The sequence below is a fragment of the Carettochelys insculpta genome, chromosome 5, assembly GCF_033958435.1.
Source record: "Carettochelys insculpta isolate YL-2023 chromosome 5, ASM3395843v1, whole genome shotgun sequence".
Lineage (NCBI taxonomy): Eukaryota > Metazoa > Chordata > Testudines > Carettochelyidae > Carettochelys > Carettochelys insculpta.
The window spans coordinates 90152052-90175881 of NC_134141.1; the positions used below are offsets into that span (position 1 = coordinate 90152052).

General features: G+C 38.3%; 1 protein-coding gene across 7 annotated transcripts in view; it reads right to left on the bottom strand.

Annotated features, from left to right (window-relative positions):
• Positions 1 to 23830, bottom strand: part of ERBIN (erbb2 interacting protein) — a 161361-nt gene that overhangs the window by 39285 nt on the left and 98246 nt on the right. For 6 of the 7 annotated variants that reach the window (XM_074995489.1, XM_074995490.1, XM_074995494.1 and 3 more), the window contains 12 exons: positions 22488 to 22544; positions 19180 to 19243; positions 18112 to 18186; positions 12678 to 12822; positions 12132 to 12204; positions 10650 to 10779; positions 9834 to 9949; positions 8648 to 8717; positions 7535 to 7634; positions 5241 to 5362; positions 4232 to 4402; positions 2954 to 3136 (listed from right to left, as the gene is read on the bottom strand). In XM_074995489.1, coding sequence (XP_074851590.1) covers positions 2954 to 3136; positions 4232 to 4402; positions 5241 to 5362; positions 7535 to 7634; positions 8648 to 8717; positions 9834 to 9949; positions 10650 to 10779; positions 12132 to 12204; positions 12678 to 12822; positions 18112 to 18186; positions 19180 to 19243; positions 22488 to 22544 — 1306 coding nt within the window. The remainder of the gene's footprint in view (positions 1 to 2953; positions 3137 to 4231; positions 4403 to 5240; positions 5363 to 7534; positions 7635 to 8647; positions 8718 to 9833; positions 9950 to 10649; positions 10780 to 12131; positions 12205 to 12677; positions 12823 to 18111; positions 18187 to 19179; positions 19244 to 22487; positions 22545 to 23830) is intronic. The other variant, XM_074995493.1, reaches the window with a different exon arrangement.

The window sequence follows — 23830 nt, forward strand, 5'->3', positions numbered from 1 at the left end:
TTAGATGGTACTTGGACCTGCCGTTGGGGCAGGGGGCTGGACTCAATGGCCTCTCGAGGTCCCTTCCAGTCCTAGTGTTCTATGATTCACGTAAGATAGGTCCATCAACTGCTATTAGTCAAAACAGATCATGGGACTGCATCCCTGGTCACGTGTCTGTAATCTTTATTTGCCAGAAGCTATGAGTGGATGACAGGGTGTGGATCATTCAATGACTGGCAGTTCTATTTATTTTCTGAATCACCTGACACTGGCTACTATCAAAAGACAACTTATTGGGCTAGACTGACTATTGATCTGACCCAGTATGGCTATTCTTATGTTAGGTGTCATGATTGAAAGCAGAGGAAATAATAGCTAGGGTAACCGTGTGGAATCTTATTTACTTGATGTGCCTGTCAAGACCTCAGACTGAGAACAGGTCTCACCCCTTGTCTGGACTGAGTCTGGGGGAGGAAAGGCTGGCTGATTAAACCTGGACTCAGAGACTTCTTCTGTGCAACTTATGTGCCTTCTTAGAGTAGTGCTATTGCTTCGACTGGTAAGGTGTCTACTGGAAATACTGCTGGGGTGGTACGTCTGCTGCTAAACTGAAAAAATTATAACTTCTGAGTCTTATGTATAAATGGATGTAGTACCAATGAACACAGCTACTTTTGGGTACTTCAATGAATGTAAAGTCTCTACCATTTAACCAGAGAACAAGAATTGACCATTCAAAGGTAGGTCTTCCGAGTTCTGCTGCAACTGCAGAACTAGGCCACAGCTCTGCAACAAAGGCTCTTCTATTCATGGCTGAGACAAATCTGCAATCAATGCAGGTCAAACTGAGGACCATAAAAGAGCAGCAGAATACTCCTGAATAACTGGGGAATCAGGATTGGGAGGCAAAGCAGTTATTATACCGTATAGCGTATCAAATCATATGCAAAAACTGTTAGTGCCAATACCACTGGTACTGAATTCAAAGGGTTTACCATGTCTAGTACTGGAGTCAGAAGTACAATGGCCAACACGCCATCTCAGAGAGTGGGTAGACAGCTCAGCTCCCTGTTGTGATGGTTTTCACTCCTCTTGGAAGAGGAAGATTAATCTTCCAGCACTCTAGAGTGGCGATGGTGTGTTTTGCAACACCATTTTCTTGGACACAAGCTTACCCCCAGGAAGAAGACCATCAGTCTGGCCTAAGGAACATTTGGCCTGCTGCAGCTCTGAAGGTGTCTGAGGGACTGGATTATTTGTAGCAGTATAAAGGTGCTAAAACAGTCCTGATAGCTAGTTTGAGTCACAAACCCTTTAGCAATTTGTTTTTTTTCCTTGAACAATTTGCAGATGAAGCACCTTTCTTTAATGCGCCCTTCTCCAAGGCACAATAAGCACTGTGTGTGGCGATTACAATTGAGAATAGTCTCCCCACATGAGAAACAAACATTAGTAAGGGCATCCTACCAAGACAGCTACCCCTAAATCACTACTATAAACTAAAAACAAACATACTACTAAATTAACTGCTGTGTCAACAAACCTCCTAACGAATGAAAAATACAAGGGTGAGATAAATAGCACATAAAATGTTCTAACTCTAGCTGTGGATGGTGAGAAGCAGCAGAGGAGGCTGAAGGTGGAACTGCCCATAAATAGCATCCAAGGAAAGCTGAGATCCACTGGGCATGAGCACCATCCCTACAGATAACACTCAGCAAAGTTCTCCAGTACTGGTGCACTGGGCACACACATAGCTGAATAGAATACACTCACAGAACAACTTTTCAGTGTTGAAACGGAGAACTTCTTTAAATTCAAAGTTTACTTATCTGGATTCAGTTGGAATTCAGCTAATATTACTCTAACTCTGGTCATCAACCAAAAGTAAAGAAATTTTGCCCCTGTGTTTGATCAACTGGATCCTGCTATCTGCTTCATTTATTGGTGTACTGCTGACTTTGGGGAGTTGCTGTGCAGATTTTAAACAAACACACAAACTGTTTTTCTGCTACCAAATCATTTCTTAAACATGAAAAACAACTTTTAATGGCACGTCAGAACTAAGAACATGTTACTGGGAAAGGAGATACAGCTGTCCATGATTTCAAAGGGTAGCTTCTGCAAATGTGAGACTATTGTTCATTATTTAAACAACACACATAATTGTATTTAAATGATGCAAAAATCGAATTTTAAAATTGTGATTTGAGATAATTTTTTCTCTGGTGAGTATCACTGGCTTATGTCTCTCTAGGGAATCACTGGTAGAAAGAAATGAGGGACTACTTGGTATATATTTATAGCACACCTATACGAAGATCACAAATTCAAGATCTCCAATTAAATCTTAACCAAAAGTCTCGAAGTTTATAAGTTCACAATAGCTAAATTAAATTCAAATCTCATTTAATATAATGAATCTATTAATCATAGGGGAACAGATTTTAGTAAGCCTCTTTTTTATATTTAAAATGCGTGGGACAGTTTAAGTCATTTGAAAGTTGGATTGCTCCAACAAATCAGATACTTTGGTATCTAAATGACAGCTGCTGCCACAATTGCCTATGTAACAAAAAGGGAGACAATTAAATGGAAGCAGAAATTCAGTACCACAGTGACCATCCTCCTCTCACAGGGCTTTTACCACACATTTATGTAATCGTGTTTGGTTTTTGTTTTTGTTTTTAATTTTTTTTTTTTAAGTTCAAGTATATTTCAGTCTGTATCACCTAATAAATGCTCATAAAAGCTTATTTCAAAATAATCTGAACTGAAAAAAAACAAAAACAAAAAAAATTTCATTACTTTGTAAAAAACCATAGTTATGTCCCAAATGGTCACAATGCTAAGAAGATGGTCATTTTCTGCTCGTCAACATAATTTTTCACTGCTATCTTTTACAGTAATAGATTCAATCAGACATGAACACAATTCTTTTACTGCCATGGTATTTATCACACTGCCATACCTCAAGCATATCTTCATGATTGACAATTATTTTCGTGTTCTCTAAGGTTTTAACATGTGCAGTCACCTGCGAATTTCCAGTGCTGTGCTCAGCTTCTGGTTCAATGGGATCCTGCACACAATTTTCCATTACATAGTTCTCTCTGTCTTCTGTTTTGCTGTTTGATGAAGCAATTTCTGAAGTCTAGAGTAATTTAAAACATTATTGGTTTATAATTAGAGCTAAAATTTTATATTTTGGAGAAACCATGCAATGTCCTAACACAGACCCAAGTTCAAAAATAAATTCAACTGTGAAGCAAATATGACAGGAAAAAACTTTTAAGACACTTGTTTATAAAATCTTTTCTCCCCCTACAGACCTGTTTTATGACCCTCCTTGGTGGCGCAGTACATAATAATACACTACCAATTAGAATCAGAAAACAAAAAAGCTGTCTTGTAGTACTTTAAAGGCTAACAAAATAATTCATTAGGTGATGAGCTTTCATGGGACAGGCCCACTTCTTTCGATTTGGAAATCTCAGTATTTCCAGATTTGAAGAAGTGGGTCTGTCCCAAGAAAGATCACCACCTAATAAATTATTTTTTTCGTCTTTAAAGTGCTACAGGACAGCTTGTTTTCTTTTGTTTTGTGAAGATACAGACTAACATGGCTACCTCTCTATAACTATTTATCGATCACAATGGCAGACAACTGAACACATTAATCAGAAACACCACCACACACAGGTGGACTGACAGTGAGGGAGATGAATAGCTGTTAGCACAGTTCCCCCACCTTAATTCCAAATGGAAATCATCATGTTGCAGCTAGAGAAAGATCCCCTACTTCACCACTGCTGCCTTTTTCAGCCATTCCTATAAAATCTCTAGTCTGACAGGGGAAAGGCAGAGCCCTCTGTGATCATTTTGATTTCCAATTTGAAAGTCAACAACAAGGCATGCTTAAAGGCCATGGAGATGCATCTTTCAAAGATAAAACAAGTTACTTTTGTGCTATGTCTAATTTATATGAGCTTCAGGAGTGAATCACTGTAGTTGCTTCCTAAACAGAGTCATTTAGCGGGCAGCAACTACTACGAACACAAAGCAGCCATTTATTACTGCATCTTTTAAAACACTGAATACATACGTTATGTTCTTTCATTTGCCCTTTTTCCTCTCTGAATTATTTCACAAAAAAGACTGAATTAGAATATCAATATATTATTACGTAACACTATTTTCCAGATCTTTGAAACAGCTATCAAAACTGCAAGAGGATATTGAGTCTAACCTTCACACCCACATCTTTTACTGAAACTTGATGGCCTTCTTTCTTTGATTCTTTGCTACCATCTTCAATGGTTTCTTCATCTTTTAGTCTGTGTACTATCGTTTGAACAGTTTTGACCATATTCTTTAGTTCATCAGGATATGGTGTTGGATATCTCTTCAGATTACCCTCCTGTGAAAAAAAGAGCAACAAAACAACTTAAAACATGAATATTCAATCAAATGTGAATTTGACAGGAAGGAACTAATACACCTGAATATCTGTTTTGCCATTTGAATTCTATTGAATAAATCCAGGAGTGCTAAAGATAAATTAGTTAGTCCCAGACAACAGTTTTACTTTATTGTCTAATGCACAGAACCCTATTGCATCCGATAGCATTAAAGTGGCTGCAGTTTCTCCTGATCCTACATTTATGGAAGACTCAAGAGACAGTTATGTCTCAAGAGACAAGACTCAAGAGACAGTTACATAATAGCTATGAGATCCCGAGAATTCTTCACAATTACTGTCCTGAATTTTTTTTCCAAGTTCAGGTTTATTCCAGAAGTAAGCAGTATTGCCTTAAACCAACTCACAGTTTAACAACATGTGTTCCATTTTAATGATATACCCTACACTCAGTGGTATCAACAGTGGCCACGGACGTTGGGGTACGATGGGAGGGAAGGGGCAGGGCCAACAGCAGTTAGCTGTCAGCACCAGCCAGACCACGGCACTACCTCCCCCTGCAAGCAGAGAGCCACAACACTTCGTCCTCTCTCACTTCCTCCCCTCTCTCCCCCATCAGCAGGCCTGATCCTAATGGGACAGGGAGAGGAGAAACCCTCTGATCAAAGAGACTTCTCCCTTGGGTAATTTAACAAAAAGAGGTATGAAAAGAAAACAAGTTTTAAAACTTTTTAGTTCTTCAGCCCGTAGATACTCATCAGTGTAGATAGAGGTTGACAGCCATTAGCAAGAGTAAAGTGAAGAATTAGGCATTCAAAATGGAGTTGGCAATACTGACCCTGGGGGGTGCCTCCCTTTCATCTTTGTCTTCATCACATTCAAATGCCACCTGAGCACGCTGTTTTCGCTGCTCCTCCCACAATGAGGGATTGAAACTTTCATTATCAGATATAAACAGTACTAAATAAAGAAAGAGAACTCTAATAAACACAAGATATTAGAAATCAAGTCGTTTCATTGCTCTTGTAAGGTGTAGTATGTATTTATATCTGTGCTTCAAAAGGTAAAGAACCAGCAGTACCAGAAGCTAAAGACCTTTTATCCTCTGACCAGCAATACTGCAGCTCACTGAACTGAGCCTGCTTTCTAGTAATACTGACTTCATCTGAAATCTAGAGGAAAAAAATCCTCTGCAACTCTGTATCTGAGTTTACAAGTATTCTCAAAGGAACCATCCTGAGCTGAGCCTGCCAAATGCAATAAATTAGGGAGGCTGCTTTTCTGAGATGTCTAATAACGGATATGTAAATACTCAATTTGATTTCACTAAGATGTATGTAATTCCATTAAAGAAAGACTTACCAACAAATATGCCAGAATTCCAAAAATCCATTTACAGTACAAGCTTTATTATCTGGCATCCCCAGCTCCCTGGGGATACCACATAATACAATTGTGCCAGTTATTTAAGCAGGAGCCAGCCCTGGTCAGCCCCCCTTCCCAACGTCCAGTCAGGCAGTGGGCAGCTGGCCCCGCCTGGGACACTGCTCCACGCAACAGCCAACCTCATCTGGGACACTGTCTGACTGAATGTGCTGGTTATTTGAATGGGCTTTTACTGTACTACTACTAGAGTCTTAAAATGTAACAATAGAAATAACCCCTCTCAAAACATAAAAGTAAGCATGTGGTTAAGCAAGACTTCTGAACGCAGTAAACCCTCGAGATACACGCAACTGTCACAGGTTAATGTGACTGAATGAGGCTGCAGTCCCCAACAGGAGTGGGGAAACCTCTCCTGCTGGGACAGCTGCCTGACTCTTGCCACCCCTGACTCATGGCTGCTACCCCTGACAGGAAACCTGACTCTCAGCTGTGCCCCTGACAGAAGCGGTTTCCTGTCAAGAAGCAGCTGCAAATCAGGCTGCTGTCCCTGACAGGAGTGGCTTCTCAGTCTCTGTAGTGGTGGGTAGCTGGGAACCAGGCGGCAGCCTGGCTCCTGTCTCCCCTCTGTTTGCAGAGCCAGGGAAACTGAACAGGATAGCAGCCCTGGTTAGTTTCCTTGCTCCAAGGAGCGGAGGGCAGCCAGGAACCAGGCAGCTCCCTGGTTCCCAGCTCCCTGCCATTTGCAGGATCTAGGACACTGACCAGCCTGTTTCCCAGGTCCCCTAAAGCAGTGGGAAGCTGTGAACCAAGCTAGTCAGCTTCCTGGGTCCCACAAGCGGCAGGGAGATGGGAACCAGGCTGCCCCAGGCTCCCTGCAACTTCTGTGAAAATCGGAGTTATGCAAGGATTGCAGGAATGCAACCCCCACGTAACTCAAGGGTTTACTGTATTACTGACAGCTTTATAAACTATTTCATATTTTTAAGAAATGGAAGAATCCTAGATTCTTGAACGCTGGTTCTGTACTGGTTCTGTCAAACTTTACAACAAAAATCCCCTGCATTCCTATAAATTGCATTAGCAATGAAGAGCTGCTCACATAAACAGCTGCTTTTCAACTTTCGTATACTTGCAAGGAAAATAACTTACAGATTACATGAACCACAAATGTATCGCCCCCATTATCAAGATGAATAAAATTATGTGTATTGAATAAGACAAATGTTGACATTTCTGCAAAACATATATTTGAAGAGAAATGCCAGTTGACTAATCTATGGGTGTGTCTACACTAGGAACTAACTTCAAAGTTAGGCAATACATTGAAGTAGCCAGGAGGGAGTCTACAAACATATTCCCTTGCTTCGAAGTTAACTTAACATTTTCCCTTACTTCAAAGTTAAACGTCCCCACCATTAAGAGTAAGAGAAGTCCATGAGACCACATGCACCTGTTCACCTTCCTTAGTGGAGATGGTGCAGAAACCCCAATTAAGGTACATCTTTAGTAAGGTAATTAACATTGCTGAAATTGCATATCTTAATTTGACCTTGTGCTGTAGTGTAGACCTCCTCTTAGTTCTACCTTTGAGAAGTTACTGTTAAGATTCTTCAAACAAATTTTCAAATTTCTTGGTTATAGATCTAAAAAGTTTTGTATACCAAAAGTCATGTTTTCTGAACTCTTTCCATTATTACTGTCATTGGTCAACATTTTTGACATAAAGAATCATGCAAAAATTCCTACCATCCTCACTCCTTGGTTGCTGGGGAAACATGTAATTGGTAAGCACTGTTTTCTGAGTTTCAGGGTCAACTTCTTTTTGAAGGGGGATGAGCGGTTTAGACTGAGAAAGGAAAAAATACTGTGAGAATAAGCATGTGCAACATGCAAATAAGAGCTAAACATTTAAATCTCTGCTCCTTATGTACACAAGGCAGATTAGATTTTAAAAACTAATCTGTCTGATATTAATTCCTGTGCATTCTCCTCTGAAGGATTTTTGCAAGTTACACAAAACAAAGTCATATAAAAGTAGTACAAATTTAGAAAAACAGCATGGCAAAAATCTATAAACTAGGGGTTCTTAAATTTCATTGCATTGTGACTTCTGACAACACAATTACTATACAAACCCAGGAGGGGGGACCTTCGCACGAGTCTACCTGAGCCCACCACGCTAGGAAGGAGGCCAAAACCTTAGGAACATGGGTCCTTTAACCTGAGCCTCAACACCAAGCTGCTGAAGTCCTGGATCCAGCATGTCTAAGTCAGCCCCGGCGACTTCCTTCAAAAGGGAGTCATGACCCACTTGGGGGCCCAAACCCACAGTTTAAGAACCGCTGCTTTCTAGGACACTTTATGGTCCAAAAATATTGTACATCTGGAGTGTACATTATTCATTTAAACTACAGGAAGGTTCATAGAACAGAGAAGTTTTCTAAACTAAAATTTGACCAGGTCTGTAGATTCAGTGCCCTGACTTACAGAAAATGTAAACCATCTTGAAATTACTACGGTGGTTTATATACTGTTTTATATCACATCTGAAAGAATGTATTTCTAGCAGCGCAGTATCCCTTAACACCATTATGAGCACTGGTTCAGTACTGACTCAAGGAGAAGAGAGAATGTTATCTACTAAACTACCTGCACTTGTAATATTGTTGGTTTGTCATTCATGTCCCACTGATTGCTTTTTAGTGTGAAGAATTGAGAAAATTGCAATCTAAGGTAGTCTTTGTGTATCATTAGATTATTACTTTTTATCCAACTTGTTACTCCATAAAATTAACTATCTATATTAAGAATAAGTTGGACAAATGTCAATTATACAAGCATATTAAAAATACTGTTCACCTGATTGTCCGATAACCACATCGCAGTGAGCTGTTGCAGCTTTGTAAAGCTATAAGGCAAATTCTTCAGTCTACGAAAGAAAAATCACAATACACAAAACAAAAAATTAATGTACTTATGGTTGTCAAGACTAATGGTCTAGTCAGAAACTATATCTGTTGCCTCTAAAAGGCTTGCAAAACAGTTCAAGAAATACTGATAGACAGACGGGTAATAATTTGAGGGGAAACCCATTTACTTTCCAGTAAATGCCTCAACTGTGTTGAGAAAGATAATTCCATTTTGTGGAAACATTTCAGTGTTTTGAAGTTTGGTATTGTTCTGATTACCCCCAATTCTCCCCAACACTTTCTAAACTATCACTAAAACAAATGGGCTTTCTGAGAACTACAGATCCTAGAACTTCTGTGGTCCCAAACTCTTGGGCAGTCCACTAGGTGGACTGCCAAGGAGCCAAGTAAGCAAGCAGTCAAGAAACCAGGCTCTGTTCTACTGGAATCCTGCCTCAATTCCAAAGAAACGTTGCTGAACTCAATCTATAGCTGTGAAATGTTTCTACGTCAAGGAATTTCAAATTCCAGCAAAGAAAGCTTTTATCACAATTTCAATGACCAGGTCTATTAAATGCAGAGGTACACACATCATACTACAAAGTGTACTGGGATAGTATTGTGTATCTTGCCTTTTACTGTTTATACATATACACCATTCGAGTCTTCCTTGACATACTGATTTATATAGTTTTATACATTTAATTCCAAAAGAATAAATGCCAATGATTACGAAATGAAGCTCTGCTGCATAAGGGAAAAGATACATTAAAATTACTTAAGATTTACTACTGCCTATCTACTGGATACACATACAGCTGGAAGAGTACAACAATAAAAATGTGCAATGGTGCGCTTCTGCTTCTCCAGCCACCACCATTGCAAAGGAATAAAGATGCTGTTACAAAATGTAGAAGCATCAAAAATGCAGTAAGACAATTATTATGACAATAAAATACCAATTACAGATGTCATTTTAACTTTAAGATGTGAAAGAATGACAAAAGAAAGATCAAGTGAAAAGGACTATATTCTGTACAAAATGTCTTGAAGATGCAATGCATACAGATTTCATTCCCTGCAATACTTCTTCATTTTATGCCATAATTAACTAAACATGAATGCAATTCACAAACCTATTGTCACTTAGATTGATGACTTTTAATTTCTGCATATCACCCATTTCTTCAGGGAGAAATTCAAGCTTGTTGGAATGCAGAAATAGCACTGTTACATTTTTCCAGTTTCCAATCTGAAAAAAATAAATATGATCATTCAGCAGTACAACTCTACTTACACTGATTTCCAATATGATAAAGAGCAAATCTAATATTAAATTATTTTGTGCACCCTATTTGCTTTTTTCTTAAATATGAAAGTGAATACAGTAGGGTTACAACATTCACGAACCTAAGGTTCGTGAATTCAAGTATTTGTGAACAGCTGCTTCCAGGTGCTCTGGGGTGGAGAGAGCTGGCAACCACAGCTCCCAGGGCCCTGGGCAAGGAGCACCCCCAGCCGCAGATTCCCTGGGGCCCCAGGGAGAAGCACCAGCAGCCGTGGCTTCCCTGGGGCTCCAAGCCCCCCATTCACAAAACTCAACATTCATGAGGGCTATCAACACAGAGCCTTTCCGAATGCTGAGTCCCTACTGTATTCCATTATAATATTAAGCAATAATACTCTCCTTCATTTTGTGTATTTTGTTTATGAACTAAAAATTCAGACATTACTTTTGCAGAGCCAAGCTTGCCTCAGAATATTTGAATACTTGGATTGCAACTGTTTGAAAGCCACTACCTGTAAATCTATAAATTTTTAAAACATCTTCAGAAAATACACACAAAAAATCTGTAACTTTGTATTTGAAGTGAACAGACTAAGTAAACATAAAATATAGTCTAATATCCAGGTAATATGTGGATCAATATTGTCTCTGTACAAAAACATACCTCTGCTGGCAGTTGTGTTAAAAAATTATGATCTGAAGCAAAGGTCCTTATGTTAATGAGCTGCCCAATAGATGAAGGCAAAACTTCAATCTCATTGAAGCTACAATCCAGTTCTTCTACTGATATTAGCCTGAACAAAGGTGAAGAAATTGAAAGCATCAACCTGCTACATACACAAAAACTTACTCACTTTAACAACATAATTCTTTACACAATTAATTTTCATTATAATTAGAGTAAGTTGATTTGCAATTGAATATATGGTTGAAACTCAAATGCTTCCAAGACCTAACTAATCATTAAAAATATGTTTTGAAATTGAACTCTGCTAACGCACTCTCCTCATGTATTCAGGCCAAAGTGAACTTCTCTCAATCACCTGCAGCCCATTTTTCACTCTCGGCTATCCGAGCACCGTATTTAACTGTAAACGGCAGATGACCTAGCTGCCTCTATCACAGGCACAGTATCTCCACTTAGAATTTTTACTCACTGAATCATACAATACTGTTTGAAGCCCACCAAGTAACGGAAACATTCAAAGTGGACCTGCAAGAATCATACGAATCACGTGAATATCAAGTTGGGGTGGCAATGAAGGTATAAAGACTTCTTTTAGGCTTACGAAGTAGAAATATTGTACGTGGAGAAGTGTAGGTGTGATGATGACCTCTTTAAGCCAACTATTCTAAAAAGTGACAAAACAAGGCTGAGGTGCAAATTTAACTTGTTCTATATGAACTGCTTCATTTATGTTTCACAATAAATAAACTGCAATTGGTAGCTAACCATCCTAAGTGTAAATTCTGATGACCAAATATATTTTAAGTAATTTAGTGCAGGCAGGACAAAAATAACAGAATAAATAAATGCCTACAGTTTTTAATACATCTACAATTTTAAATAAGGCTAATTTCTCTATAGTATTTGCATTCTGAACCAACTAATTTTAAAATTTACATAAATTGGTTTACTTTTTAATAAAAATTATGAATACCTAATAACAATAAAAGATGAATGGTTTGACCCAAATCTGATTTGCTGAGTCTCTTCAATTGGAGAAGAAATTGTTCAAGAAAGAATATATACATATCTGTTATTTCAGTGTATTTGAAATGTTTACAGTATCTAACTCATGCAGCAACAAATATGAAGCTGGGACCTTTTGAAAACACTATGTCCATCTACATTTTAAGTTAACTGCATATTTTACTGCACGTTTTTTTTTCCCTCCCACACTTGTACATATTGATGCCCGAATACCAGTTTTACCTCCTTGAAAACAACAAAAGCAGTTACATACAGCCAACTAGAGGATGGATGTGAAAGCTACCATAAATATAAGACAGTGTGAAGAGAGATTAGTGTAACCAGTCATACCAAGCTAAGCGAAAGATATAAGACAACCATAGAAAGTAGATAATTGTTAATGAAGAACTTGCAGAAAAACAAGGCAAAGTTTTATACAGGTAAAATACTTACCCTCCTATGGAGTCCGGCAGATATAACAACTGGTTTTCATCAATTTTAAGGGTTGTTACTTTCTTTAGTGAACCTGTTGTAAAATGAAAATCTAATCAAAAAGAGTATTCAAATGAGAAAAAGTGTAATTAGCATCAAATAAAGAAAGCTCCAGTTAAGAATACTAGCTCGTTATGTAGTCTTCCATATTACCTGAAATCTTAGGAAACATATATCATAGACCACTCATGTGGAAATAAGATTAAGGTGCAGAGTTTCCTTTTCAGATCATCATCAATGGCGCAGTAAAGATAAATTCCTCATCTCCAATTTAAATTACTACATTGCCATTCATTTACAATTTTTTTTTTCAAAATTTGTGATAAAGGTGCAGTCCCAGAATGTTACTCAATCATACATTATTTATAAATAGAGCAGTTTAAGATTATTGTTTTGATTTAGGGGCCACAGGATATTCCAAGTTGTAATCCATAAAGTTTTGACCAAGAGCTACTTTATTTATTTTAAAACAAAAAAAAAAAAGCATATAAATTAGATAATACATACCAATGGACTCTGGAAGTTGCTGAAGTGAATTACTGGATAACAGCAAGTCTTGTAGGCTCTCACAGCCTGAAATACCTTCTTCAACCACTTCAATGTTGTTTTTAGAAACATCCAAGTAGGTCAGCTGTTTCAAACTGCCTATTAACTTAAAAAAAAAATCCACTAACTAGTTAACGCTGAAACTTTAAGCAATAAAGAAAGCCATTATTTCTGACACCCTAATGACCCTAAAGCTGCATTTTTCAAACTGGCAGTCCTGATCCAAAAGGGGTTTGCTATACTATTGTACAGAGGGTATGAAAGTGGTGGCTGCTGTCCAGGCACCCAGCTCAGAAGACAGCATTGGCACTGCCATCAGGGCAGAAGAAAATATTGAAGAGGGTTGTCACAGCATGACTACTTCTTCAAAAAGAGTCCAAACAAACAAACAAACATACATTAAAAAGACTGAGAATCCCTGATCTCTCTTTTCTTGCCCCATAACTCTTTAGAGGGTGGGTTAGCAAAGTGGGGGGCATGTAATTTCAAAAGGCGGCTGCAGCACCATCAGCTGCTAGGTCTTGGGCACATCCATCTAATTACAAATGCTGAAATATGTCACTGCTTTATGTAAGTATAGTCACATTTATATACCAATTAGTGATGTTTTTATATTCTACATACTTATTTTCTTACATATGCTGAAAGGTTATTTTTCATATGAACATAGCCAAAATTTCCCTCAGTTTGGATTATACTAGACAGCCTGGGGAGGTGCTGCTGATTGCAAGGAGGAAAAGTGGGGCCTGACATAAAATGTTTGTTCACCCGTCCACTTTAGAGCATCATTAGCATTGGCAGATTTTGATATTAAATAGACAAACTATATCACATTACTAAATTTATTTTTAAATATATCAGAATGCAGTATATTGTTCCATGCTTGCTTGTACAAAGTCTAAATGTAAAAAAATCCAGTTATTAGGGTTTCTACTTAAGTTTAATTAATTTTACAATTCGTTCTCTGGACCAACAAGTACTCTGAAGACTTAGGTTCAGGAACACTCTTTAATTTAGCACAAGCACAGACTGTACATAACGTAACATGGAAATGTCATAATTTATCACAAGTAAAACATCATTATTTTTCTTCAAACACTCAACGTTCTCCCTGATGCATACAGTTTTGTAGAACTGAACTCTACTACTACTACTGCTACTACTACTAGTACTTAACTCTTATATTCTGCATGGAGCATAGGTCATCTACAAGTTGCCTCCACTTCACTCTGTTTTGGGACAAAACTTTTAGCTGGCTCCAAGAGTACCCCAGTTGTCCTTCAATCTCAGTAGACCTTCTCCATATTCTCTGAGGTCTTCCTCGTTTGTGTTTTCCTTGTGGGATGCATGTGAGAGCTTGATGGACTATGCTGGATGATGGTTTTCTGAAAGTGTGGCCTAGCCATCCCCACTGCTCTTGATTTCAATGTCAATTGGTTCTTGTCCTGCTCCGTACCAAAGCTCCTCATTTGTGATGGAAGTCTTGCCATTTGATGTAAAGGATGTACCTTGGGCATCTGTTTATGAATGTCTCTGGCTTGTGATTTGAAGACTTTTTAGTATGCCACGTCTCACATCCATACAACAGCACACTCTTCACATTTATGTTGAAGAGCCACAGTTTCATCTTCACATATATTATTTGTGAACTCCATATGGGACAGAGAATCTTGAATGAAGCTGTTGCTTTCCCTATCCTGGCATTGATATCCTTATCTGTTCCTCCATCTATGCCCATAATACTCCCCAAATAGGTAAACTGCTCCACATCTTCCAGGTCATCCTCTCCTGGTGTGGTGGTGGTATTGGACTGGTTGATCCTCATTGTCTTGGTCTTTTCCTTGTTAATGCTCAGTCCAAGCAATGAGGCAGTTTTGTCTAGCGTTGTGACATTTTCTTTCACATTGGTGTGAAAGGAGAGTGACATCAGCAAAATCAATGTCCTCTAGGTGTTTGAAAAATGCCCACTGAATGCCCCATTGATGACCATCTGCTGTCCTGTTCATAATCCAGTCCACTGTGATTAACAGGAAAGGTGACAATAGGCACCCTTGTCACACTCCCTGACAGTATGCTGAAGGATTCTGTCAAGACACCATTGTGAACAAGTTGGCACGTTGAGGGTTCCTACATTGAATGAATCAAGTTAATAATTCTGGATGGGATATCATGGTGTTGCAGCAGTTTCTACAAAGTGTCTATCATCACTGTCAAAGGCTTTTTCAAAGTCTATGAAGGTTATGTACAGAGGGAGAGTCACTCAAGTGACTGTTCTATGATAACTCTGAGAGTTGCCAATTGGTCAGTACAGGATCACTCGCTTCAGAAGCTGGCCTGTTCTTCCCTGAGCTGTCTATCAATTTCTGTCTTAATTCTCTCCAAAAGAATCCCATTGAACACTTTTCCTGGAATAGATAGTAGCATGATGCCCCTCCGGTTCTTGCATTCCTTCAGGTTGCCTCTCTGTGGAAGCTGGATAAGGTAGCCATGTTTCCAGTCTTATGGGATCTCTTCAGTGTCCCAAATTTTCCCAGACAGATTATACATCATGTTGACTGATGTCTCACTACCTGCCTTTCTTGCTTCTGCAGTGATCTTATCTGGACCAGGTGCTTTTCCGCTTTTCAGATGGGCAATGACTTTTCTGATTTTTTCTTTGGTAGGTCTGTTACTGTTAATTTGTAGCAGTATATTTCCAGGTGGTAACTTGGGAGGTCCCATGGCAGGGTGGTTCAGTAGCTCTTCAAAGTGTTCCTTCCATCTATTGAGCTGCTCACTTGGGTTTGTTAGCACACGCCTCTCCTTATCCTGCACTGGCTGATCCACTGTACACTGTGACCCAGCCAGCTTCCATGTTAGGTTATAGAGCTCTTTCAAGTTTCTCTGTCCTGAAGCTTGTTCAGCTTGTTGTGTAAGGTTTTCCACAAAGTTGTTCTTGTCTCGTTTTACAGCCTTTTTAACTTTTATTGGCTTCTGAGTACAGTCTCTGAGCTTCCATCTTGGCTGGTCTTGTTTTGCTGTTGTTGACTGCTGCTTTTCTGCCCTTCTGTTCCTTCATTTTTCTCAGATTTTCTGCTGTGATCCATTCTTTGTGATGCCTTGTCCTCTTTCCCAATGATTTATCGCAGGTTTCTTTCCAGGCTGTTTTGATGTGTTCCCAAATTTTCTCTCTCTCTATCTTTTGGGATGAGGTTTACCGTAAGTGCATATCTGTTGGACAGCTCCACTTGGAAACTGGCTCTCATCTCTAAATCCTTCAGCTGCTCCGTGCTGAATCTCAATCTCAGCTTGGTCACTTTTGTGGTGCACCTCTTGAGCCTGAACTTGAGTTTTACCATGACCAAATGGTGGTCTGAACCTACATCTGCTCCCCTTTTAGCATAGGCATCCTACATAGATCTTCTGAAAGAACTGCTCATACCCTACCTTTCCCTAAAAAGCAACTCCAATGGCAATCAGGCTTGGCTGAGGAATTAAACAAGCAAAACTGAAACTCTTCAGCCCTCTTATTTTCCTGCACACACAAATGTTGATCAACTCTAAAACCAGCTGAGATCATTATATGTCACTTATGGACAGTTCCACTAAACTTGGGCTGTACAACAGAAAGTTTTGTTTTTTTTTTTCAAATATGTATCCAACAATAATACATTGAAATGGGAAGAGAGACTAAGGATGGCTATAGCTCAGTTCCTAGAAAAGCTATGCAAACAAAAGTAGATGGACTATAAGCCTCACATGTCAGAAAGGCACTATTGCTTTGTAAGTCTGAAACTAAAATATATATTGACCATAATTTGCAGTACAATTTACAACAAAATATAAAATAAGCTGTGAAGTTCCAAAACAATCAATTTGCTCTAATTGCCAGAACATAAGAATGGCAACATTGGGCCACACCAAAGTTCCAGCTAGCCAGAATTCTGTCTTAAAGCAATGGTCAATGGCAGTGCTTCAGAAGGAATGAACAAAAACAGGGAACCATCATCCCCTGTTGTTTATTCCTAGCTTGTATTTTCCAGAAGCTAAGGACACCATGCCTATCCATCCTGTCTAATAGCCATTGATGGGCGTATCCCTCCAGGAATGTCTCTAGTTCTTTTTTGAACCCTGTGATAGTCTTGGCCTTCACAACATCCTCTGGCAAATAAGAGTTTGAATTTAACTATGCATTATGTGAAAGAAATACTTTTCTATTAAACCTGATGCTTCTTATTTTCCTGTTGGAGACTCCTAGTATATACTATTTATTTTAAGGATCATTAGAACAAAAATAAGATGTCAGGATGGACCATTCATAACTGTAACTGAGATTCAGAAGATGGAACCTGACCCTAAACCTATTACAACCAATGGGAACGTTTGCATTGGCTTCAACGGGCTTTTGGTCAGACCCAAAACAAAATTCTTAAATACACCAAAGGGAGATACTCAACTTGTTGAATAATAATTGGTCATGTTCTACATCTACCGTAATCACTAGAATTTACCAAAATATATGTTGTGAATTATAGGAGGAAATGCAAATATCCTTATATTAAAACTACGATTTGGATCAAAGCCTTTACAGAACTGAGGCTTACATAAAAATCTTAACCACGTTCTTGTGGCAAATATTCTTAAATAGCAGATTTACCAGTGTTGCTTGGATCCTTGACTCAATTTTCTTTAAGAAAATAAAAGGACAAATATACATGCTTTATTTAAATTATTGTATTTTTGAAAAACACTTTATTTTTATGAAGCTTATTTTTATTTCGGATTTCTTTAAAAAGGGAGATGAAATTTTGTTTAATTTTTTTCAGTAAATTTTTTAAAATGGGAATTCCTTCAAGTGTATATTTTCATCATCCCTATAAACTTTTATAATTCACTATGCTTTAACAAAAAAAGGGCGATAGTCCATTGGGTTTCCAATAACATTTTCTCCCACTATTCAAAACCTGAAAGCATTGATTTAGCTGGGCCAAAACAGAGGACTACTCATAAGTTCTATATTTTAATCTCTCTTCTGTAAGATTTGAGAAGTAATCCTATTCCAGATGCATCCAATTTTTCTAGCTCATGTTGGTTCAGTCTTTCAACTTTCACTCAGGTCAGCTTTCAGGACCATACCTGATTTGGTGAATCTGGCTCTTTTACACTTGGTTTTATGTGAAACAATCCCATTTCAGGCATATCCCATTTTCCTGGCACAACCAAACCATTATGGTGCTTTAAATTATGATAAAAGGAAGCTCTATACCAAACTTGGTGGACCTAGCTCTTACTGTTTATGAGAAAATCTTAATTCATCTGACAAACTCTCTAAAATATACATTTAAGATGATAACAGCAAGGCAAGTACTACTACAAAGATAATACAATGCATTTAAACCATCAAAAAGACACATACCCCAGGGATAAGAGTTAGCCTATTACCATCCATCCAAAATTCCTTTAACCCACTCAGTTGTTCGAGTACTTCAGGCTGTCAAAAAAAAAAAAATCTGATATAAGAACAATCAATTCAGCCATTTGAACAGTCTTATTAAATAAGACTTTTTAAATCCAGGTTTTAATTTATACTTGCTTTGTGTGTACCCACAGGACACAAACAGATAACTAACTTTACATATTCTAAGCCTCTGACAAGACTTGCGTATATGCAGTGTAAGAATAGGCTTCTTAGTATCCTTTCTTAGTACATGGCCTAGTAGCAAATAAGGAAGTGTCTGGTATAACAGGACTCCTCAAACTGTGTTCCATACTGCATTTAATAGTGGTCCACATAGAATTGGTTGATCATACAGTGTTGGATCTTCATCATGTTTCCAGTTATTAAATTCCACACTCTCTGTGCCTTTGTTCTCCCTCCTATTACAAGATAGCTAAAAATACACTGAATACTTTCCTAACATTACTTTTCTGTATAAGCAATTTCTGTAGTTGCAATGGAAACATTATGCTACTGTAAATGTCTGCAGAATCCTCAATGGGAGAGGAAGTAATCATCCCTGTAACAACAGCTGAGAACCCCAAGCCAACACTATGGTGAGCACTACTCAAACAGCAAGTACATCAGTTTTCCTTGAGCCCAAACAGTTCCCAATACTGATTGATACATGGTTTCGATTCACATATTATGTTTACCTGTTGTGCAGAAACAAATGAAAGACTTCAACCATTTAATTATCTTGTCACAAACTAAAGGAATCCCTAATGTCTGCCTATTAAAATACACCTTCTGCCAAATGTCTGAGTCCTATCACATCACTAGATTTTTTTTTTTTAAAGGAAAGGGAAAATAAACATGCAGTTAGAATTTAAAGTAGATCCCATAAAGCCGTAAGAAATGTATGCACCGTTTGTTCAGTAGCGTCACTGGTAAGCTGAGTTTTACATTTTGATGTTGATTAAAAATAGATTTAAGGATAAAGATTTAGGAAATGATTCAAAGCTCTGCTACTTAGCTAAAACTCACCACTTCTGTGAATTCATTACTTCCTAAGTCCAGTCTCTCCAGCTGAGTCAGTCTGTTCATGGTTCTGCACACGGAAGGAATTAATAAGGAATCAGATTTGAAAAAATACCAGCTACATCCCATCTTCCTGTATTCAGACTAATACATCTATTTAATCAGCATTAAATAGTGATGCATTCCTGTAAGTAGACTAATACTTAGAGTCAGATTTTCATACACTGTTCAATTGAATAACTACACTTTAATGATCCTGCTGACTAAATCAGATAAAATAAGTCAGACCTTTAAGAAATTTAGTGTCAGACAATTTAATTTTTGTAAATTAAATTACGACCAATACGGTCATTTCACTCATTCCAAGTCATTCAGTAAAGCTAGTCGGAGACCCTCACTCCTGAGCGGGAATGTTCACACAGCAATTTTATAGTCCTGCAGACCAAGCTCAAGTCTGCTGCCCCAATCAGAAATACATTTAAAAACTCCATGAAAAGCGCGCACACGCACCCGTAACCTTATACTTTCACTTATCCGATAAACTGCCTATAAAATGTTCACAGCACTCTTGCTTCCCTTTTAAATAGAAGACCTATTTTTAATAAGCATTGCAAAAATTCCAATCCTTCAATCTCTAAACAGTGGATCAACTTAAAGCTAAATAACATATTGGCATAAACTCAGGTTAATTTAGTTCCTTGGCATTAATTGCCCACTTTTATTAACAGCTTTAACTAGTGTTTTTTTGCTTCAGTGTTCAATACTTTACTCAAACCTAATTTAGTAGGAGTGCTAGCTGAATGTTACGGTAAGTTTCCCCAATTACCTCTATGACTAAAAATAAAAGTCAACAAGTATCAATAACTGTGAGGAAATTAAAGTAAAAATATAGAAATATAAACATGAAAACAAGACCAAAATGTTTAGGCTCTATAGTAAACTATTAATTAATTCAGGCTAGTATATCTTATTAGCACCAAAAAAAATATTTTCACTTTTGTATCTACTTACTACTATCTCTTTTCCTAGTTAATGAGAATTATTAATTTTATATTGATTGTTTTCATCCAACGCATTCGCCGCATTTATAAAAAGTGTCCTTTTAATAAGCCCGCATATGGGCTTTTAAAAATATTTTAATTTATATGTTTGCGCAGTTAGAGCTCAATTTATTTTTTGTGCATACAGAATGAAATCCTGATCCCACTGAAGTCACTAACAGAAATGCCCATTGACTTTAATGGAACCAGGATTTCACCTATGAAGCATTACATTATTCCTGCCATCATTTTTATCTGTAAGAGGACCACACACAAATTACTGATATAGTCTCATAAACTTAGCTCCAGTTGCATGTAGTTTTTGTCTGAAAATTAGTGATATAAAGTAAAAACTTTGTTATCTGAATGTCAGCAGAATGGTGGGTGCTATTAGTCAAATATTTTGGCTAAGAGTTCACACTGGGGGACGGGGCTCCAGGATGAGCAATTCTAAAGGGCTCAGGGCTATCAGCTACCGTTGCTTCTGTGGCAGCAGAGGTGGCTGGAGCCATTGGCACTTTAAATCACTGCTGGAGTGCCACATGGCATGCTCCAGTCCCCCAGGCTGTGTGCTCCAAACAGTGCAGTGGGGGAGCAGGGGAGGTGCAGTGGCAGCATGGCATATTCCAGGCAGCCCTCAGGGCTAGCTGCCCTCCAGGCTCCATAGCTTCCACCTGAGGCTCCAGACCCTCCAGGAGCAAGGAGCCAGGCCCCTCTGATCTTGTATAGGAGCCCAGTGAGTCGGTCAACTCTCCTGGCTCTAGCAGCTGCTCTGCAGGCAGGGGGCCTGGCCACATCAAGTGACAAAGCAGAGGCAGCAAACCCTGGTGGCAAAAATCTGCAGTGAGGGGGGATGACCCCCTGAACTTCACACAGGCATACCCTGTGCAGCTGAGGCCCCAAGCCCCGACAGGCATGCTTGCTCTCAAATTACTAAAGGCTGTCATAGGTGGCTTGGACCATCAAGTAAATTTAACCACTCTGATCAGTAGGGCTTAAAAATTCATTGGACCCTTGGGAAAGGCAGAGAGGGAAACGCTGTATTTCTGGAAGGGGCAGGGCTGGGGCTAGCCTTCCCCAGGCAGTGTCAACACTGCCCGGAGCATGCTGTGTAGGGGTTCCAGAAGCAATTTAAAGGGTCCAAGGCGCCAGGCACTGCCATAATGGCAGTCGTGGTGGGTGGGAGCCCCAGGTGCTTTTGAATTGCCAGGCCCAAGGGCCCCTTTTGCCGTCTCCTGTTGGCAGGCCTGCCGCTAACAGAGGAGTATCTAGACACAATGTGCAATATAAGCCACAATCATTTCTGTCCAATAACAGATTTCAGCTGTATGACATTAGTTGCATGTATCTCAAATGAAAACAAATACAAGTAAGATCACCATATATATTAGGTGGAAAATTAAATCATTCGGGGCACTGCCAGACCACAGAGGTAACAACATTAGCAGCTTCCTGGGTTAGTTTTTCTCATGACGCAATAAGGACAACAACTAATAACCCCTGCCTGAAATTAAGAGGTGAAAACAGGGAATACAAGCAATACACAATTAAAGAATAAAACATGTCATTGAATTTTACTATGAAGACAGCCACAGATTAATACTTTAACTAGCATTTTACAGCTGTGGAAACCTAAATTAGGGAATATGCATGCTTTGTTAAACAACTTGAAGTGTTTTGGATTACATCTTGCATAAGAGATTTTACAGAACACAGATTTGTATGGTGCAGTTTATCAACAATAAATTTATCCACGACCAACATTGTTCATAAACGAGATAATCACACTCAGTCACTCTGAGCAATAAGCATCAATTAATCCCACACAGGTAGAATCTAATATTAGAACTTGAATAATATCTACAAAATATTTCAACAGTAAACTCAAAAAGGGTTTGTGCCACTAAAATAAGTTTATGCATGCACATACAGAGAGTAAGAATACAATAAAATTTTGCAAGATTTCTCGAAAGGGAAATTGATAGGTTACAATTTAAGACATTTTTAGCTGGAATCATAACATTAAGATTGACAGCACAATTCATGGGAAACAGTTCCAGTGACTGAGGGGAAAAGGGGAAAATTTACACGGTACTGAGCCAATAATAAATTTAATTATATAAGGCAGATGATCAAGCAGTCCATGGGGTTAGAGAAGAGAAAACAAGAGTTAATTTGGAACGTAAGGAAGGGACTGAGTATGAGAGAGAAGAAGAATTTACTGAAACTGAAAACAAAGCAGGCATGCTCCTTAAATATTCCATCTGTACTTACTTTGGCAACATTTTTAACTGGTTTTCTCTAAGTTCCAAAATCTGGAGTTTAGTTAGCCTGTAATATAAATACATGATAGAATGACAGAGTATTAAAAAGTGAAACATTTCTATTTTCTGTCAAAAGAGAAACTTTGTGAAAGAAATATAAATTTTATTAAAAGACAGCTGTACTAAAAATCATTTAAAGACCAGGAATGTTTTTTTTACTTAAGATTTCAAACAGTCTGTATGAAGCCACATTTCGGTAATCTTACTTTTCATTAGTTTTTTTTTTTTTTTTTTAAATCAAATCTCTTCCGATAACTTGTACTTGCTCGAATACAGTTGTTCTCCTCTACCCAAAGATTTTTACATGTTTCAGTCAACTTTTAGTTTATATAAATTCTCCAAAGATGTCAAAACAAAAAAGGTCATTTGATGGGGGAAGGGCAGGATTAAGGAAAACCAATTACAAAACACTCTGAGATAGGGACTATGTTAACCACACCATATATTCTGTATTCTCACAAAACTAGGCGACTGAGCAACAAAATGGCAGATGAATTTTAATGTTGATAAATGCATAATCCCAAATAGATGTATAAAACGATGGGGACTAAATTGGCTATTATCACACAACAGAGAGATCTTGGGAGTAATTGTGGATAGTTCTCTAAAATCATCCACTCAATGTGCAGAAGCAGTCAGAAAAGGAAATAAAAATGTTAGGTATCATTTAAAAAGGGGTAGAAATCAAACAGAACAACATATCGATTTTATACAAAATTGATAATATGCCCACTTCTTGAATATGGAGTACAGCAGTGGTTGCCTCATCTCAAAAAATATATCTTGACATGGAAAAAATTCAGAAAAGAGAAACAAAAATGATTTGCAACAGCTGCCATATGAAGAGAAATTAAAAAGACTGACTTTTCAGTTTAGAAAAAAGGAGAGTAAGGGCGGGTAGAAATGATAGAGGTGTATAAAAATCACGAATCGTGTTGAGAAAGTAAATAAGGAAAAGTTATTTGCTTGTTCCCATAAGAATGGCGGGTCTCCAAATGAAATTAATAGGTAACAAGTTTAAACAAAAGGAAGTATTCCTTCACATAACGCACAGTCAACCTGTGGAACTCCTTGATAGAGGATGTTATGAAGGCCAGGACTTCAACAGGGTTCAAGAAAAGTGCGAGGTAAATTCACGGAGGATAGGTCCATCAATTGCCATTAGCCAGGATGGGTAGGAATGGTGCCCTAGCCCATGTCTGTCACAAGCTGAGAATGTGTGATCACTTGAGGATTACCTGGTCTGTTCACTCATCTGGGACACCTGGCACTGGCCACTGTTGGAAGACAGAA